The 21191-nt window shown below is 40.4% G+C and overlaps 1 protein-coding gene across 24 annotated transcripts in view; it reads left to right on the plus strand.

Annotated features, from left to right (window-relative positions):
• CNTN4 (contactin 4) overlaps window positions 1–21191 on the plus strand; it is a 657650-nt gene that overhangs the window by 526750 nt on the left and 109709 nt on the right. For all 24 annotated transcript variants that reach the window (XM_065550819.1, XM_065550814.1, XM_042849912.2 and 21 more), the window contains 4 exons: window positions 2111–2213; window positions 3368–3552; window positions 16247–16383; window positions 17951–18080. In XM_065550819.1, coding sequence (XP_065406891.1) covers window positions 2111–2213; window positions 3368–3552; window positions 16247–16383; window positions 17951–18080 — 555 coding nt within the window. The remainder of the gene's footprint in view (window positions 1–2110; window positions 2214–3367; window positions 3553–16246; window positions 16384–17950; window positions 18081–21191) is intronic.

The following is a 21191-nucleotide window of genomic DNA, read 5'->3' on the forward strand; positions in this document are numbered from 1 at the left end:
GTGGAGAGCTAATTGTGCATCTGCTTAGCAACAATGACCCAGACACAACTCATTCCTTTCCTCCACCACCACCACCCCGATAGATCTCTTAAAGGCATATCTCCTATTAGGCACGTGGGTTACATTAGCACAGGACAGACCACCTCCCTGCTCTCCGTTCCAGTCCTCAACCCCGCCACAGGCCAGAGCTGCTGAGAGTTGCAATTACAGGAAAAGTCCAACTTCGTCCCTGTGGCTGTGGGCTGGATGGAGTGTGCTCGAACACTGTGTGGGTAGAGCTCATGCACAGTCTGGAAAGCACTAGGAGCTGTGAAAGGCTTGAACATGCTCAATGCAGATAGACTCTTCAGAGGTTTTAGCGGCTAAAATCTAAGTCTTCAATGGAGCATGTGTGAATTCTGATTTTTCAAAGGTTTTCAAGTTGGCCAAATCTGGGCAGATTTTCATGGGGATTGCAAACAGCACATCCCTGATGCAAATTTCAAGTTTTTACTCCAAAGCATGGTGACACTAGAGCTGTTCAAACAAAAGGTCATCAGAATTTTTTAACATAAAAAACTATGTATTTTTCTCTAGCCTTGTTTTTGGAAACAAACAATCCATTTTGGTGGATATTGTCAACAAACACATAAAAATCATCCTGAGGCAGACACCCAGAATAGAAAATTTTAGTCCAAACAGTTGAAGTTTGGGCAAGTTTTAAGCAACTGAAAACAGTGTCTTATATTGGAAACTGTCAGGCAGCCTTAATAATGGACAGCACTATCAGACCCATCCATATTATAATCTCCAAAGGCTGAAAAGTATTGGGCCTAATAATTCAGATTGAAATGCCTAGGATAGTGACATTCACTTGTGAGTTCCCTGATACTTTTATGTGTCGTGTTGTTTTGGTAGTAAGTATTGTGTATTCGTATTGTTAACAAACATACTTTGTTCAGATGACTGATTTTATGTGGCAGCTGCTTTTTATATAATGTACAGACAATGCTCATTTGAAGCAAATGGATTGAAGGAAGGTAATGTAACCTGTTCTTGTATCAGAACAGATAATATATAGGTCAAGTAAAAGTGGATTTGATGTATGTCTTAGCCCACACACACACACTTATCCTGGGCATTTTTGATATAAAACAATCCCACTGTGAAAACACAAAGCAAATAGCCTCTCTAGCTTCTTCTTGCTCTCATTAAATTTGCACCATGCAGTACTTTTTATAAAACAGTGACACACATGGCAATACAGCAGATAAGAAAAAAAGACCACCAGAACTACTTCAATACATTTGTTTTACTCATCAGAATTAACTCTGTGGGAACCTATGCTGCCCAAATTCTGAATCAGTGTGTATTGGTAGCAATCATTTTTCTTCATCAGGAGTGCTGTTCCCTATCCCCAAAACTGCAGGACTGCCCCCATTCTTGAACACCAGTCCTGCATGGTGAGCCCCCAGAGAGAAACAATTAAGATTTAAACTACGATCATCAATTAGTTTATAATCACTATCAGTGAAATTATATGTACCAGTTTTAAGACTCTGCAGTCAGTAGAAATGTGGCAATTTATCATAAATTTAATGGCTTTTTTATGTGCACAAATTTTTAAACACAATTTCATAAAAATCCTGCCATGATACATTATTTAATAAGGCAGTTAAAGATCAAGAAAGTACTAGTACAGTATACGATCTCTGAGCATCTAAATCCTTAATAGGAGCCCTGATTAGCCCCCAGTGCTTTTAAAACTTTTTCTAGAGGCTATTTGTTCCACATTACATTATTCAAAAGGTGGTGATCCTACTTTATTATCTCTTTCCTTATTTTACAAGATATCTGCAAAAGAACTAAATATTCAAAAGCAAAAAAGTAATGGAACCATGAAGAAATTTAATCTTAAACAGATGGAGGGGAGCTGTGATGCAGATTTTCCTCTGGCAGTAAATGGGAAGAGAGCCCACAGTACTTGGCTGTTAGAGACATGCCCTGTTTTAAATGAACAGATTAATTGGGCCAGTAATGATGTATAGAACAGCTCTGTGATAATGCAGGAACACTTGAGAATGTATTACAAAAATTCAGCCACACTTTAGCATCTATGATGTGTTCACAGGAGTGATGGGTGAATATGAGCCAAAAATAGAAGTGCAGGTCCCAGAAACTGTTCCATCTGCAAAAGGAACAACTGTGAAACTGGAATGCTTTGCCTTGGGAAAGTAAGTTTTGGTTCATTATTATTACTTTAGCTTACACGGGTATAATAGTACTGTATATTAGAGTATGCTTTTTTAAATCCCTTGCTTTATTTGTAGTATAGCTATTTGCTGATTTGTAGTATAGCTACATGCAAAAGATTTGTCTTAGATTAACCTGCCATAAAAAAATGTGATTGCTAAGGAGAAGAAAATAGACAATTTATTTGGTAAAGTTGCATCTAGGTATATTCTGTTACTAAGGTTCTTTTGGCACCTGAGAGGCTCTGAAAAGTGTCATATGTTGCAATTAACATACATTTTCAGCACATATACAATTAATATATGGGGCAGATGGGAAAGTGGAGTTGTTGACCCTTATTCATGGGCTCCTGCTCAGTAGGCCAGTGCAGACAATGTGCATGATGGGCTAGCTGGTAAACCGATAAAAAAATAAATTATGCAATCAGTGACCAAACTACTCCAGTTCCTGGGCAGAGTATTCACCCTGTGGAGAGAGAAGTCATCGTATATGAAACAGATGGAACTGATCAGATAAACGGTTATCTTAATCAGGCCAATACTGTACCAATATGGGGCCCAAACCTGCTCCCTCTGAATTTCAGTGGGAGTTAAGCTTAGGCCCAGGGAGACATAAAATCAAAATGACAGCATTGTTCACTTTCCAAGAGAAGTATGAGGAACACACAATTGAGCTTTTGGTGATCAAATCAAAGAATTAAAATTAAGCTTGTGAAGTGCTTGTTGAAATGTTTTCAAGAGGGTAACCAGCTCTCACTTAGCAACATGCATAATATATCGAGATGGGTGGATGTGTGTGTGTAACACCCTGTAGTGACTGGCCCACAGAGAGAATAAAGAACCTATTATTGTAACCAGCTATTGAACATCCTCTTCACCTCAAGTGATACACACCTGTGTTTTTGGAATCCTGATTCCCAAAGTCAGAAGGGGAGGTGGGGAGTGGCTTATCTAGAGACTGGTTCTGTTGCTTGCAGTTTGGATTCACTGCACAATATATTAAGTATATGAACAAAACTATTGCTTTTAGAGAAACAGAACTTCTACTGGTTCTACTTTTTAAAATATGAATTAATAACCCAGTAACAGAATGTAGCTTTTACTATGAGGCTCTTTTGCTTTATTCTTATTATCAGCCCAGTTCCTACTATTAGTTGGAGAAGAGCAGATGGTAAACAAATACCCAGGAAAGCCAGGAGACAAAAATCGAGTGGAGTTCTTGAAATCCCAAACTTTCAGCAGGAAGATGCTGGTCTATACGAGTGTGTGGCTGAAAACGTGAGAGGAAAGAACATGGCACGAGGGCAGCTTACATTTTATGGTAAACAGCGTGACAACTTTCCTGGTTTTTTTACTGCAGCACAAGCAATGTGTAGTAAACATTTTGTCAGGATGTCATTGTTTTTTTATGTTTCTTAAATTATTTTATTTTGCCAGCAGTAGTGCTCAAAGAGTGCAATTTGAAATAAAATAAAATCTTTCTGAGTAGGGCATATTGATTGTGACTAAGAAGTGAGAGGAAATGAAAACATGCATTGTGGAAAAGAGACTGGCATGGTAACACACAGAAAGCAATTGTAAAGCAATTTATTTGCCTTTCCCTACAAATAGCTGCAAACCTAACACTCCTATGAGGCATTCTGTTTGTTATGATTTGTGATTTATTATGAGAGCTGTGTGCTGCCCTTCATTAATCATTGGTAATTGCTCTTAGCTGGTTAAGGGCTGTTTTTAGAAGGGGTTTTGGTGGTAATACTACACAGACTGAAAACTGTTGGTGATTAACCAAGTCAGTGCCTGACCAATCCTTCCCACTCCAAAGACTGTCTGTATCTGCTCTTCTTAGAGTCAAATCAGAGGTATTGATCCGAGCACGATTTAAATGTAAAATTTCAAATGCATGAGACTCCTATTAAGCTTGTATTGGTGCCTCTAATCTGAATAGAAATGTCTACAGATACATGATCATCTATTGGAAATTCAGCCCCAAATTGTGTCAGCCTTTAGGAAACTATCTGAGCTTGCAGTTGCAAAGTTTGAGCTGGTCTAAGTTACATTAGATTTACTCTTTTTGGATACGAGGGGAAATCATGTTGCGTTTTTTAAAGGTAAGAAAGCACTAGCTAATAATGTTCATGGTTTGGGATTTATTTTCATTTTGGTTATTTTTTTGGAACCTGCAGAATATACAAGTGTGTGCACCCATGCGTGCGCGCACACCCACACCCACCCCAGCAGACACACACACACACACAGAGTTATCCTTGCTTTACACTCCCAACAGGCTTCAAAAGTCCCTGTGGCATAGTTACCACTCTATTTCCAGACACAGCTTCTTCTGGAGCACCTTGGTGTCCTCCACTGAGGGAACAGTTGTTCAAGCGTGACCCAACGTTCTCTCTCCTGCACCTGTACTGAGCACAGTTATTCTTTAGAGTGCAGAGCTCTATCCGCCTGGGAGACTGGATTGAACTCTAGACCAAATTTATGTTCCCCACCAAGACAGTACAGCATGTCTGCACTGCACTGCTGGCACAACCTTTGTTAGATTATAAGAAGTAAGCATAATGAATTTGGTGACCTCAATCCAATTCCCAATGGACAATTGTCCACATCACAAAAGCCACAACCACAATTGCTGTCAATTGTCATATTTATCAGCAGTCTTTGCAGAGAAGCTAAGGCTTTTACGGGATGATGGAGACTGAGCTACCCTCTTATCCCTAAAACCTGTTCCTCCAGGTCGGGGTTGAAGCACATTGCAGTGCAATGCTGAGAAGCTTGTTCTACTGCTGTCTGTGCTCCTATCTTTAATCTGGGTAAATAGAGGAATTCAGTCTCCAGAACTGTCCATCTGTTACCAGTGACCAGTGCTAATTCCACTTCTTATTTGAAAGATATTAAATTAAAATATTATCTTTTTTTTTATCCTCACTAGTGTCATTTTGAGGCGGGCATAATCTGTCCAGTTTTCAAGGAGACCTTTTTTTTTGGCAGCCATTTAATGTTGAAAACGTAGACCGTTTCAAAACTTAGGCCCTGAAACTTGACCCTGAGTTTCATACAAAGGCTAAAAATTTCATCCTGAAAGCAACTTTGTGTAAATACTTCATATGAGTAGCTAATACTGAATGAAAGCATATTCCTTTAATCCTTTTTCTTTTTAAAGCTGGGAAATGTTATATCTTTATGGAAATATAACTAAGGTTGTTACAGCTTTTCAAGTTGTTTCTAGTGGGTCAAAGGTTCACATCCTAAAAAGAGGAACACTCCAGAGTATTTGATATGGAAAATCAGACTTGTCACTTACTTGCAGCATTGCTCAGGGAAATGTTCTATCGCAATGCATGCCCTCAGAGATTAAAATCTGGCTCTAACAGTGTTACTCTTTTAAACTGAGTTATCTACTTCTGTGAATAGTGGAAAAAAAGAAAATGAAATTCAAATTTGCCTGCTTGCTGTAGATAACCCAGGCATTCCTCCTTTGTCAACCACTTTTGGTGCTTCAAAAAGTTGTCAGGAAAGACTGACTTTTGTTGTATTTCACTCTTGTATCAATGCTTATTCTTTTGTGTGACTTTTCCCTTTGCTAGCATATCAGTGACACCAAAGTTGTCTGGCATTCTCACTGCAGCAGGAAAGAATAATTAAACATGAAAGATGTATTCTTCCATAGAGTTCTCTGTTTTGAGACACTAAAATATGTTGTGCTGTTCTTTTCCAAAGGCATGTATTCCCGTTATCCAGCTGTCCTATTTCATTATTAGAAAATGGATCAAATTAATATAATTATAAGTACGTGTATTTCTCAACCAAAAGTACATGGCAAACCCTGACCATAAGAGGCTATCATAACACACACAATGCCTAACGGGTGTTTTGTGTCTGAGTTTAACTCTTGAATACTAGTGAATTAGGTTTGGAAATGTACCTCTCTTTTTTAGCCCTTATGTATTGCTTATCCATACACCACCGTAACAGTCACAGGTATGTTGTACGGTATACCTGGCTTTACAATCTGCTCCCTATTGAGCTGAGACAAAAAAAAGAGCTTTCATAACAAGATCTAGATTGAACCTCTGCTGCTGAAGAAGGTGTGCAAATTCCCTCTGCAATGCAGTGAGCCTTCAAACTTGAGCCTATTACCAGATCCAGGGCTCCCAGATGGTAGGAATGTATTATTGCCATATGATTTGGACAGGCTTCTGGGCTTCTAGCTTCTGCTTTCTCATTGAACTGATTGAACTTGGAAGTAAGGTTCCTCAGAAGTCAGAGCAATATGTTTTGATCCAAAACATTTCTGAAGTATTCTCTTTAACCTGACTTCTATTTTTAAGCTGACCGCTCGTGAATTTTAAACTTGATAACCTTACATGAAGCAAAGATTTTTATCTTATGCAGAAGTAAAAACCAAACACTTTTAGGGTTTTCCAAGGTGACTTTTCTGAGCTGATTCTGAGAGATGCTTTTCCTTTCACCAAGCTGGCATCAAGATAACTTTTTTATTTATTATTATTTTTTATTATTTGCCATGGCTCCTGGGAGCCCAGGTCATGAGCCAAGACCGCATTGTACAAACGCAGAACAAAAAGACAGTCTCTGTTCCAAAGAGCTTACAGACTAAATATAAAACAGGAGACAGCAAGTGGACACAGATTGATGGGAGAATACAAAAAAACCCAATGGTGTTGCCTTTTCAACTACTGTGATTAAAAACATTCCTAGGAAAAATGGGCCAATTGTATTCCTGCTATAATTGTACTGAAATCAGTGAACCTGATTCTCCACTGTCTTGCACTTAGTGGGAGCAAAATGCTACTTCATCATAGCATTTTATACTCATGTTACGTTCCTATTGTAGAAGTGTAAATGACTAGAGCTGGGCATAATTTTTTAGCTGAAACTATTTTCAACAAAAAACGCTCTTCAGTGACACTGAAATGTGCCCCAAGTTTGACAAATTGGGTCGAAAAAACAAAAAATATATGAAAAAGTCAGTGTTTTGTTTTTACATTTCTTAAAAGAAATGTTTCGAATTTTTGATTCAAAATGACTTTTTGTTTCAGAATGTCCTTCAGTATTATTTTTTAAAAAGTTAAAAACGGCTTAAAAAACAAAACAATATTTTTTCCATTTTTTTATTTGCTAAAGATTTCAGTTTTGCGTGGAGCTGAAACAATTTTTTTTTATTTTTAGATTGCCAGCAAACTTAAAAATCAGTTATTAGCAAGCTCTATAAATGACAGAAGTCTAAGTATATTACACCAATGCTATTGCCTTTGGTGGATACAGATAATAGTGCTGACGTAATATACTTAGACTTCCACATCGCATGACATTTTGATTAAACAACTAGACACAGCTCCAGTTGAGGCTTCACTAGTGCTGAGTAGAGAAGAACAATAACTTCCCATGTTTTTGATATGACTCTCCCATTAATACACTGCAGCTTGAGTTTTCTCTTTTTTGGCACTGCATCACATTGTTGGCTCATATTCAAGTTGTGATCCACTGGAACCCCCAGATCTTTTTCTACAGTACTATCACTTAGTGAATTATTCCCCCTTTTGTATTTCTGACCAGTTCTCCATGTTATCAAGGTCATTTTGAATTCTAATCCTGTCCTCCAAAGTGCTTGCAATCCTGCCCACTTGGTGCCATCCACAAATTTTGTAAGCATACTCTTTACTCCATTACCCAAGTCATTAATGAATATATTGAGGAGTACAGCACCCTGGACAGAACCTTGAGGAAACCTACTGGATAGAGCCTCCTAGTTTGATAGTAAACTGTTGGTAACTACTCTTTGAATCTTTGATTCAAGGAACTGAATCTATTTAAATTAACAAAGGTAAGGTTAGGGGATGAATATCAAATATTTGTAATTACCTACAAATATTTGCTAATGGGCTCTTCAGTCTATCAGACAAAGTTATTACACAATCCGATGTCTGGAAGTTGAAGTTAGACAATTTCCGACTAGTTATAAGGTGTAATATTTTAACAGTGAGGGTAATTAACCATTGGAACAATTTACTAAGAGTCATGATGGATGCTTTAGCACTAGCAATCTTAAAATGAAGATTGAATGTTTTTTAAAATCAGATACTCTAGTTCAAAGGGAAGTATTTGGGGGAAGTTCTATGGCCTATGTTATGCCAGAGATCAGACTAGATATCACAGTGGTCACTTCTGGCCTTGGAATCTATGAAGCTATGACTATTCAAGGTGCAAAACACATTTTCAGCTCTGATTTTTACTTCCACACTGTGGTGTAGTCCTGAATGGACAATTATGAGGATGTCCCCGCCAATATGACCTCAGATGCATGTTGTGTGATGGACACCATTTTTCTCTGCATCCTCCATGTAGTTTGAAGTCACACTGTGTGGAGGACGCTATTTTGAGAACAAAACGTCATCCTCCACATGGCAAACATCCCAGTAAGCTATTCTAGTGTGAACTGGCCCCACTACAGTGCTCCATGCCAGCTAAGCAAAGGCACTCAGCTTTGCCATGCACCCTCTTTTACAAGTCCCATGTAAAACAAGTTTTCACTGATAGCAAATAATGTCAAGTATACAAAACAAATGGCTACATGATGTCTTTAAAAGGCCTTTTGCAAGTGAAATAAATTTTCAAAAGTGCCAACTCCCATTTTAAAAAAAAGTGATGTAAGCACTTGAGCACCTAAACCCTACTGACGTTTAATGAGACTAAGTGTCTTTTGAAAATTTTACCCCCAAGTAGCACGCTGAATTGCCGCCACGGATGGCGGGGGCAGTCCGTGCGCCGTTAGGGTGGCATGTGTGTTTCCACGGCAGGAGCAATTCGGCGGCGGCTTCTATGTTCAGCTGCCCCCAGTTGAAGACAGAAGCTGCCGCCGAATTGCCGCCACCGCGGAAATGCGTGTGCCGCCCACTGGCACACTGACTGCCCCCGCCGTCCGCGGCGGCAATTCGGCGCACTGCTTGGGGCGGCAAAAACAGTGGAGACCTCACAGCGATGTAGCTGTACTGATGCCACTGCGCTGCTGTAAGATCTCCCATTTTAGCCACTCTATGCCAATGGGAGAGAGCTCTCCCGTTGACATAATTAAACCGTCCCCAAAGAGCGACAGTGGCTATGCTAGTGGGAAAGCGTCTCCCGCCAACATAACGCTGTTCACACCAGCACTTCTGTCGGTGTAACTTACGTCACTCAGAGGGGTGTTTTTTTTCACACCCCTGAGGGACAAAAGTTATACCAACAAAAGTGCTAGTGTAGACATAGCCTTACTATCCTAATTATGCAGATGGGGACCTGAGGAGCAGAGAGATTAATTGGTTTGCCCAATGTCATTCAGAAAGTTAGTGGCAAAGCTGAGAAGTGACCCCAACTCTCCTGAGTGCCAGTATAGTTCCTTAATCCCAAAACCATCCTTCCTCTCTGAGTTTCTTGACTCTGCTGTCAAACTTGCTAGAGCAATGGAGGCTGAGTTTTGGAAACCTTAAAAAAAAAGCATATAAAGTATTCAAATGTCTAAACAAAATAGAGCACTATTAACCAAATAGTAACGGAAAAGTTCCAATAGAGAATACTTTCTACAAACTCATTTATTTCTATATAGTATCTATTTCTACAGTACATGAGCACACCAAACAAATCTTTAGACAAGAAAACCAGGTCAAGCTGAAGGGACATTCAAGGAGTTGCTTAGTTTATATCTCCCTTGAGATAGTGTTCCCTGCAGAGCACTTCCCTGATAAACAAAGATGGGGGAAAATATTAAGGTAGGCATCATGATTTCTAAAAATAGCAGAGTAGAGAAGAGATAGCACTCTTCTGTAATGAATTGCATTTATTTATTTATTTATTTTGTAATAAATACTTAATTGGGACGGTCCATTCAGAGTAAATAGCCGTCCAATTCAGGCCCTAATCCTGCAAAGAATTGTGAATGCTTATCTTTACACACATGAGTAATCCTATTGTAATCTGAAGACGGCTGATTCTCATTTATGCTAAGGCCACTTTATACCATTCTGGCAATGTAAAGCAGCCTTAAATGTAAATTATATTATTCCTGCTTCTCGGTCCCTTTTACACTGCCAGAGAGGTGTACTGAGAACCAGGTTCAATAAGTCTGTGTAGGGCTGGGGCTTGAAATCATAGGCTATTTTTTTAAATTCCAGAAAGACTTAAGGTGAAATAAAATACTGTTCAACTAAAATACAATAAAATCAGTATGATACTTAGTATAGTTCATTTGTTAAAAATAAGAGTTTCAATGATGATCATAAGACCTTCCAACTTCCCACAGTCTCTTGCAGTATCTGCAGTCTGTTTCATAAGTGAGTGAATAGCAAAAACTTCAAGCATACTGCTTCCCTTTATAAATGTATACTGAGTCTGCAACACATGATTATCAGTGCCATTACAAAAGGCAAAAAAGGAAAATACATAATTGTACAAAATGTTTTATGAAAGAGGAAATAGGCTGGTATAACTAGGCAACATAATGTCAAATGAAATTCAACATAGATAAATATAGTGTAAGGCACATTGGAAGGACCAATTTAAATAGTTGTTTTTAACTGTTCTTTTGTTAACTCTTTCAAGTTCTTCTTCTACTACTTCTGTGATATTATAGTATTGACCAAAGGCCCCAGTCAGGATTGTGCTGGTGCTGTACAAACAGAGAAAAGACAATCCCTTCCCAGAATGTGTTACTTTCTCCAGACACAAACAGGTGAAGGGTAGGATGATGAGGATACAGCAGTCAAGCCAATGAACCTGCTGAAGTTGCACAGCTTTGTTAGATGAATGGATTATCATTTGTTTTTTACTGAGGGTAGAGAAAAGGAAACAGCTTGTCACCTGCCTCCACATGGTCACCAAGAATTCTAACAGATTAGGGATGTATGAATTAGTGAGACTGCGTTCATCTTTGTCCCAATATAACATGTGTGCTTAATTGTCCCTCATAGGGGGCAAACATCATTCACTGTGTAAATGCTTCAGAACAAACAAATGCTTTATTGTTAATTATTTTGTTCAGCTGTTTTAGTTAGTACTAGTGTTTGGCTCTCTGGTCTGATTCCCAGGTTCACTTTCAGCGTTTTCATAAAGGATAGATACAACAATAGGCAGTCTTCTAGCCCTTCAATAGAGTATCTGCTGTTAATGATGAATTACACAGCCTGGGCCAGGTCCTCTGCTGCTATAAATTGCCTTAGCTCCACTGAAGTCTATATACAGCAATTGTGAATCTAACAATATGTGTATTAGTTGCTCTGGCTCCAGACACATTTTTGCTAGTTTTGTCTATTTCATCTTCAAACTTGCTTTTAACCCTTTTAGTGCAGGATTTCAGGTCCAGCCTTACCTGTGTCTCCTTTTTGGCAATTTGTGCAATAATGGCAACACAGCTTAGGTTATTTCGACATATAAGTGCCAGACTATATTTGCACTTATTTGGGTTAGGGTGGCCAGGTGCCTGGATTATGACCAGAAAGTCTGGTCGAAAAGGGGACCTGACAGTGTCCGGTCAGCTCTACTGACAGAACACCCAGAGTCCAGTTACCGTGGGCGGGGGAGGCAGGGTGGCACTGGGTCATCACCCACTCCAGCCCCTATTCCGCCAAGGCCACCTCCTACCTGCGTCAGGCAGCTGCAGCTCCCAACCCCGGCAAAGCAGGCAAGTCCCTCCTGACCCGGGCGGGGGCTGGGGGGTGGGAGGGGGAAAGCAGTGAGTGAGGAGAAGGAGGGGGAAAGAGGCATGGATAGGAGTGGAGCCTTGGGAGAAGAGCCCGGGCCGGGACAGGGCCTTGGAGGAAGAGGCAGGGTAGGGGTGGGGACTCATGGGGAAGAGGCGGGGCAAGGGAGGTTCTCGCACTCCTAGTGGAGTGGCTGGTTTTTAAATATTACCAAATTGGTAACCCTAATCTGAGTATAGTTACTCACTTAGCTCTCTACATGTCCTAAACTACACCTTTCAACCTTTGAATGTGGTAAAAGGTGAGCAGGGCTTCGGAAATGTGTCCCGTAATCTCCACTTTACATTGTACCTGCCAGAGACTGAGATCCAGGCCCTGATTCCATCACTTAAGATGGATTTCTTTTCTTTCAAGAATACTCGTATCCATCCATTCAACCATTTTTGTATTTTTTTCTTGCCTTTTTTTTCCCTTTCTCTCATAGATGTGACATATGCTAATTTCTTGCGATGTTAATATAATTCTTAAATTAGCTTCCACGCTGCTTTTATGATTTCGAATGACCTAGCTTTTCCCTTCAGGAGTTTTCAGGGGTCTGGAAGGAGCTCTACTAACAATGGTGCAGTTTTTTCAATATAGCTGCCTTTAAACTAGCAGCTGTTGCCAGCACAGCCATGTCAATCACAAATCGCACCTCTTCACACCCCAGACCTACATCGCTCTGGCATTAAAAGTTTGTAGTGTACACCTGGCCTTACACCCTTATTCTGTTTTTTAAAATTAGCCTGCTTGAAGCTTTGTATCACTTTACTGCTTCTTTGTATGACCCCCAATGGGAGGATGTCAACATTTCATTAGATTATGGCGGCTGGTCCTGGTGGCTCAAACACACCTATTTCATGAACCAGCCTCGGCGTTTTACATAAGACTAAATTCGGAGAATGTCTTGTATTCTCTAGAACAAGTGGTTCAATGGAGAGTTTGACCTAATTAGGAATGTCTCCCAAAGAGAAGCACAGAACTGCATTCCTGTGAAACAAAGGGCCCTGCTGTTGTCACTGAGATTTATTATTGACCTACTAAGCTTTCACTATAGCTGTCTGCATCATAAATAGCATTAGGATAAAAAGTTTAACCAGTTCACATAACTAGAATGGATGAACACTGGAGTATGGTTCAAGCCTGTGGCTCACAGGTGCTGCACAAGAGATTGAAATAAATAGCTTCTGTAGCTGCTTGGATCATTTCCAGCATCAGAAGTGTGAGTCTCGATGCAATTACTTGCATTAAGATTTAAGATTTGGTAACCTGAATAAAATAAAGAATGGAACGTTCTAAAAGTAGGGATCTGATTTCTCCTTCCAGTTAATAAACACTGGCTCAGTCCTTCAATCCAGGACTGGACAAGCAAAAAGCTGCCATTTGCATGGGTGAAATCTTTGCTTATGCAAGGAATGTAAGATTGATAGCCACAAAAGGACAAAGAAAGATCTAAAATCTCACCTATTATAGAATATGAGTTCTTATATTTCACCTGAGACCTTTATATGTGACATTCCAATATAACTATGCCACAGAGCACACTGTACAGATGATGTAGATTTTCTTCATAATGTGAGAGCTGCTTTTGATTATTTTGTCTATTTTTTTCAAAAGCGCAACTTGTTTTATTGGGAAATGGGAAATGAACAAAACAAAAAGGAGGTTTTTATAGAGCACCTTTCATAACAAAGGGTATCTTAAGGTTTTCTTCAAAGTTATGAGTTAGATGCTAACAGTAACAGTAGCCCTGTAAACAAATTGTGCAGTCACCTGTAACTTGTAAATAGCATTAACTCTTGGAACCTGTTGCACTGAAAGAAGGAATGTATGCTGGAACTCATTACTTCATGTCTTATTCAATACAGTGCTAAACAGTTGCCACCCATCTTGCTATGTTTCACGGCCTCCCCTTTTTATGTCTCTTGGGATGCATGTTATGAACAAGCCTTAAGTCACAGGTGGGCAAACTACAGCCCGCGGGCCACATCTGGCCTGCAGAACCCTGCTGTCTGGCCCCTGAACTCCTGACCTGGGAGGCTAGCCCCCAGCCCCTCCCTTGCTGTCTCCCCTCCCCCGCAGCCGGCGCAATCCTCTGGGTAGCGGGGATGCCTGACCTGGTGCTCTGAGCTGCACGGTGGCGTGGCTGGCTCCAGCCAGGCGACACGGCTGCCTGTCCTGGTGCTCTGGGCAGTGCGGCTGTAGAGCCACCAGTGCTCCAGGCAGTGCAGTAAGGGGGCAGGGAGCGGGTGGGGGTTGGATAGAGGGCAAGAGAGTTCGGGGTGGTGATTGGGGGCAGGGGTATGGATAGGGGTTGGTCAGAGGGGGGTTGAATGGGGGCGCAGGGGTCCCGGGGGGCAGTCAGGAAGGAGGGGGGGTTGGATGGGGTGGCGGAGGGCAGTCAGGGGCAAGGGTTCTGGCAGAGGTCAGGGAGAAGGGGTGGTTGGATGGGGCAGGGGTCCTGGGGGAGTCCATCAGGGCAAGAAGCGGGGAGGGTCGGATTCGGATGTGGGCAGGAGCCGGGCCACGCCTGGCTGTTTGGAGAGGCACAGCCTAACAGGCCCTCCATACAATTTCAGAAACCTGATGTGGCCCTCAAGCCAAAAAATTTTCCCGCCCCGCCTTAAGTATAACAGTAGGAAAGGTGGGAACGGGTAAACCTTGTCTACCTCTCCATTTTTGGTTGTGAGGTCTGTTTAAATTCGACATTAACATTGTTTCACCATATTAAGTTTGCCTTTCTGCTTTTGTAATCCCCACTGAGTATTTCTGTGGTGTATTTAAGATTCTATGCAAATTTCTGTATTTTTCCCCTTTGGTTTGTTGTTTATAGGCACAGTGGGAGGGGAAATATTCAATGTGGCATATGTGGAATTAGGTGCATATCTGTCATGAACAGCAACATCAGTTGCGACTAATTCCCCAGACAGAACATTAAAAAAGTATCCCAGCTCTTTGAGGTTTCTTGGGTCTATCAGCAGGAACATATAAAGACAGACACAGCGGTAAAGTGTAGTGATGTCAACTTTCCATTCGACTTAACGTTTGCTGTTTGTTAGCAAGTTTGTTTTTTTCATCTATTCTGTCAAACCTTTCTCTGATCCCTCATCTCAGTCTAAACGGGATTTATAAAGCTGTTGTCTTTTGTTTGAGAAATCCTAATTGTTTTATCTGATTATCGAGGGAAAGTATAGAAAAATATTATCCAGGTTCTTGGAGACCTCTGCTGGTAATATTTTTTTTTTAAATTCTTTCAGGTTGTGTTTGTTATTTTAAAATAGGACAAATCTATCTTTAAGAAAAACCTGAAACACATCTGACTTTAGTACAGTCCTGAAGCTCAGACTGAGTTTTTTTGAAAGGGTCATTGGGGTTTTGTGCCGTGAACTAGAGACAAACTTGCACCAATGTGGCTTTGTGGGGACAACATAAACTCAGGTTTTTTTCAAGGTTTCAGCAAAACTTGAGTTACAGCAGACGTTTGCTCTCAGTTTTGAGTATGGATAATCTCAGGGTATGAAAACATACCTGACACAAAACTAGAAAAAGGTTTATAAAGACACCTGCGAACTACAAACGCCAGTTTTCACAGAGATCTATTTAGAAGATTAAGTATGTGAAGTCAGTACTTTAAAAGCTACTATTTTAAGGTCCCAATCCTCTGAACCCTTATTGACATGAGATGCCTTTTTCTGCACATGTATCCTTTCTTCACATGAGTAGCTCAGGTTTTGCAGGATCTGTCCCTAAATTAGCAAGGGGCCAAGATGTGGTATTAGGATCTGCAATTAAATCTAAATACCAACTATCCAAAATTTGAATTTAGGCCCATTACAGACGCATGACTGAGTACAGTGCTTGAATGTAGATCCTAACATTCCCAAAGCTTAAAGGGTTTTGATCAAGAGCTGCAATCCAGCACACCACTTCGGCCCAGTTCGTGAAAACATCAGGAAAGCACTAACTTCAAGCATGCCAGGAGTCCCGTTTATTTCAACGGCACTTCTCATGTGCTGAAGTACTTCATTTCTGAAGATGTGATTTTTTTTTATTAAATACTTATATTAAAAATAAAAGTTGGGAAACTAGGTCCTGATCCTGTTCCCATGGACTTCAAAAGAAGCAGAATTGGACCCCTGGGGAAAAAAATCGTCAAAGCGAATCCAATGGTATTAAATATGTGATTCTTTGAGGAAAGCTATTTGGGGGTTTGCTGGCATCTAGAAAATAGACTCTTGTTTACAAACATGGTTTTATTCATTACTTTCTCCATTGCAGCACCACCTAACTGGATTCAGAAAATAAGTGATGCGCACAAAGCTATAGAAGAAAGCATCTTTTGGGAGTGTAAAGCAAATGGGAGACCAAAGCCTTCATACAGCTGGCTAAAGGATGGTGAACCATTGATACCTCGGGTAAGAACATTGCTGAAGTCTAATGCCTGTGTTCTTTGAACGAGGTGGCCTTTTGCAGAATGTTCTATATGGATTCTGCTGATTTGGCAGCTTTTTCATGTCTGCATAGTTCACTGCCTTTGAAATAGAAGTGAAAACAGTGGTGGACCCTTAAAATTCAAGCTAGAGCATATTTTCTACCCTCGTGAGTCACTGCCATTGTATGATATTGAGTTCCTGTATTGAAGAAAAATAGTCCTTTACTTTCTGTAGGATGATGAGGAAGGCTTCAGGACAGGTTCAGAAGAGATTTATATTAGGGCAAACAGGTTACATGAAACAATTATACTATTACAAGTATCTATAGCTCTGTGGAAAGAGTAATTCATAATACTAATCTGATGGTCGAGAGGCCCAGTAAAATCAGGTACCGTGGGGTTTTAGGACATAAAATGATTTTCATTCGATAGTTTTCAGCTGAACTTCAAATGTTAATGAAACTTTGGCATTTCCTCCAGTCTCTAAACAATAATCCAATTCCTCTTGTTCAGATTTGTTCCTGTACAGGCAACCAGAGACTTGACCTGCCATTAGCAGTGCCATGAAGAACTGCCTACAGATTAGCAATCCATAGAAGTGTGGGATAAAGCTCACTCTCCCCCCGCCCCACTCCTTCTCTCACTAGAGGGCAACTTTGAGTCCCAGGATTGTCTCAATTATACAGCAAAACTAAAGCAAATTACTAAAGGGTTATCAGGGTAGCCTGCATTTTTCTCCCTCCACTTAATGTGAAAGGACATGGCTGCCTAGATTTGATCAAATTCTAATAAAGATTGCACAAACATTAAATTGCCACCCTGCAGCCAAGTAGAAAGCCAATAGCTCTTTATATTCCTTATTTTTTTTAAATGGCAGAACTCCCAGGGGGGGAGGGAACATTTTGCTGTACTTATTAAAATTGATAACATGAGTTCCATATCCTTAGGCTGACAAATGATACCATAGTCTTTTGTTCCACACGCTAATTTTACTTCATGCTGGTCACTAGCAGATGGTCTTGTTCTTAAATCACGTTAGTGGCAGAAATAAAGTAAAGGATCATTAAATTATTAACATCTACATTTTTCCCCCAGTAAACTGCAGCTGATTTTAAATGTTTCTCCCTGCACCACCTAAGATGATTATTATTCCTATTAACCTTCAGAGGCCTACAGGCTAATAACTCAACTGTTTTAAATGCTCGCAAGAATGTATTTGACCATGATACACTACCTTAAAACAGAAGTGCATTTTTAGATTCGAGTTTATCTCTTTGAAGGGGATATTAATCTGAATGGTTTAGGTATTAAATCAATGAGAACTCAAGGGAGAGTCCTCCAATTTAAATTGCATTTACCAACTACGATATTGGTTTTTCCATTTAACGTCTAACCTGATATAAATTTAGTTGACAGACAAATAGATTGTAGCATGTAAATTTTTCATATTACTATTTTTTTCTTGTCCCCTGTGATATCAGATATGACACAGCTGCTGTAACATATAAATTCTAAGGTGGGGTTTCCTTATTTATTTTGTTGTTCTACAGGACAGAATTCAGATAGAACATGGAGCACTTACAATAACAAATGTGAATCTGTCAGATGCAGGCATGTATCAGTGTGTAGCAGAAAACAGACATGGAGTCATTTTCACCAGTGCGGAGTTGACTGTAATTGGTGAGTTTCCTTTCCTAGAAACCGAAAATCTCTTGTAACCTATACCAATGTTGTGAAGCTTAAATGTCTCTGCCAAGAGTACATCACTATACCTCCGGCACCAAGGAAACAAGTATACTAAATATTATTGAGACAGGTGGAGATACACGGAATAAAGAATTCCCTATATCACTCCATCTTGTTGTTAATACAGGTACCTGAGCATGGATAGTTGGTGGCGTACCACACACCTCTTGGTGTTTAAAAGCCCCTATATCAGCCTTTTAATAAGACAGTAGGAACCAGTGATAGTGCAGTTGAGACTTGATCCATGTTGAACTCAGTAAATCTGTCTATTGAATACAGAGTCTGAATTGAATCCTCTTTAGGAAACACTGCAAAACTTTCCTCTTTGAATAGCCTTTTCACCCTAAGAATGACACTCACAACGCTGACACCCTCTTCAACCCCTAAATCCCTAAAAGACCTCTACCTTAAGCAGAGTTTTGACACCACAAAAAGGGAAGTGCCGGAGACTCCGTAACATCCCATAGGGACTTCATTATTGCTACTGATTTTATGTGGAAAGCAATATAAAACCCTAAGACAGAGAGACAGACTGACTTCAGTGGGTCATGCCCATGTTATAGATCCATATTAGTGATCATAATGACAGCTATAAATTGTGTCAATGTATTGCAATAGTAAAACTGCAGTTCGTCCTATATATCTGCTTATAGTCAAATTGTTCTATGACTACACTACAAGAGGGTTCCATTGTATGCATTGTATGAGCAGCTCATTTGTCAAGTGATTGTCAATCCACACATGGGAATTTAAAAAGTGTTATGCACTCTGAGGCCCATTCAGCAAGTAAACACTTTGGGGCTGGTATATTGGCCTCTATTGCACTGGAGTACATTAAGAGTAAGTCACTAGTTACACCTGGTAAAATTGGTGTAAGCAAGAAGAAAATTGGGGTCAATTTGTGTAGCACTAGAGCAAGTCCAGAATGGAGACAGGCTGTTTGCTGGTCTTGCATACTGTACAATTCCGTTTAACCCGGGGTTTTGGCTATCCCTTCATACCATAAGATAAAAAGAGTTTCAGATAATGAGGAGCCAACCAGACAGTTTTACAAGGATCCATGGACTGAGCCTCAGACCAGCACTTTGAACTAGAAATCTCGTCTCCTTATCTTATCTGCAGAGGGGGAAGCTGGAGCACAGAGAGACTAATTCTGATTCTCCTCTCACTTATTCTGGTGAGAATCAGGAGTAGCTCCACAGTATTCATTGGCAGCATAAAACTGGTGTGAGATCAGAATCAAACCTAAAGGGATTTCCAGGAGGTGTATGTCAGAGTCAGGGATAGAACTCATGTCTCCAGACAACTAGTTCTGCACTGAATTAGAAAGCTGCCCTTCCTTCCTTCAGCATAAGCTTGTGAGTAGCTAATATGCTCGCTTACAATGCTGGGAAGGTTCTTTCCATCAGAGAGAAAAGAGGGAACCAATAAAGAGGTCAGATTACATGCAGCATTTCCAAGGGGAAGCTAGAGTTTCTGATTTAAACAATCTAGTCTTAAGAGTTTTCAAAGAGAATGTTCAGTACCATTGTTTGCTTTGTCCTTAAGAACAAGGCATGAGGTGTGTTCTGCACATCACATTTCAATGTAGGTCATCCTTTTATCAACCTGAGAGATGCCTACATAGAAAAAAACATTTTCATCTAGAAGTTTGCTGCTCGAGGAAAGTACAATCGTGTTCTACAAATTAGGCTTCTCAGTGATAAGATTTATTGGGCATGTTGCCTACTGTATAAAAGAAATCCAGATAAACCACTGATGCTTTTCCAGTCTATTCAGAACTGTTATACAAATGCGCCTTGTAAGGTAGGCAGAACCTAGCATGAGATAAAGACCCAGATTCTTCGCTGCATTCAGGCTGCTCTTGGTATAGGGGGCAGGTCCAGCGCTTACCTGTGCCCTAATAATCTCTGGATGGTAGAATGGCCTCTTGGAGCTGTTGGCAGCTGATGTCATTTAGAGTAGCCCTGAGACTGCTCTCTCATTCCTGTGGACTGGACCAACTCACAACAGCCCTAAGATCAGGAGTACAAAAACATGGCTGAAAGTCACTTTTACTTTTCCAGTGTTTGGCTGCAGCCAAGGCTCTAGGCCAGTATATTGTGGAGTTGGTGGGTGATCCTAACAATAGCCCCCAGAGAACACAGAGAGGAAAGAGTATAGTGCAATAGCTTCCCATATCCACACAGGAAACCGGGATGGATTTTAGATGGCTTTTACCCTGATACTTCATCTCTAAGGGTACGTCTATACTTACCTCCGGGTTCAGCGGTAAGCAATCGATCTTCTGGGATCGATTTATCGCGTCTTGTCTAGACGTGATAAATTGATCCCGGAAGTGCTCGCTGTCGATGCCAGTACTCCTGCTCTGCAAGAGGAGTACGCGGAGTCGACGGGGGAGCCTGCCTGCCGCCTGTGGACCCACAGTAAGTACTTTGTAGTTCGAGCTAAGGTACTTCGACGTCAGCTATGTTATTCACGTAGCTGAAGTTGCGTATCTTAGTTTGAACTGGGGGGGTTAGTGTGGACCAGCCCTAAGAAAACCCAACTCTTCAAGGTCAGCATCTCTTAAAGCAGCAAACAAAATCCCTGTTTCTCTATTCTGTCTGCCACTTCAATAAATCCCTGTGCTAGTATGACACTCTGCCTGTCTGACAGCAGTCCTATTCTGCATTATACCGCATTTCATCAGGGCCTGTGCAAAAATGTAATGGGTAAGCAAGGAGTGCCTGGGGTCTTTACATATAGTATTTTCCATCTTCATCAAGCTCAAATGTAGAACAAGTCTAAGAGAACTGCCCCATGCATAACTAGCAAGGACCTTAAAGAGTTAGTCTTAAAAACCTGCAGATCGAGAGAAGGATATGGTTAATTCTATATTTGCTTTGTTCACATTAAGGTTGCAATGACTCTGTGCTGTTGAGGAACTGATCCTTCTTCTATATTAAGATCAGTTCTTTGTTCCAAATAAATGCTTGAAATAAAAGAACTAGTAGAATACCAAACAACCTGCTTTACAAATATATTGGTAAATCCAAGACCTGA

This window comes from Chrysemys picta, chromosome 7, assembly GCF_011386835.1.
Source record: "Chrysemys picta bellii isolate R12L10 chromosome 7, ASM1138683v2, whole genome shotgun sequence".
NCBI classification, from domain to species: domain Eukaryota; kingdom Metazoa; phylum Chordata; order Testudines; family Emydidae; genus Chrysemys; species Chrysemys picta.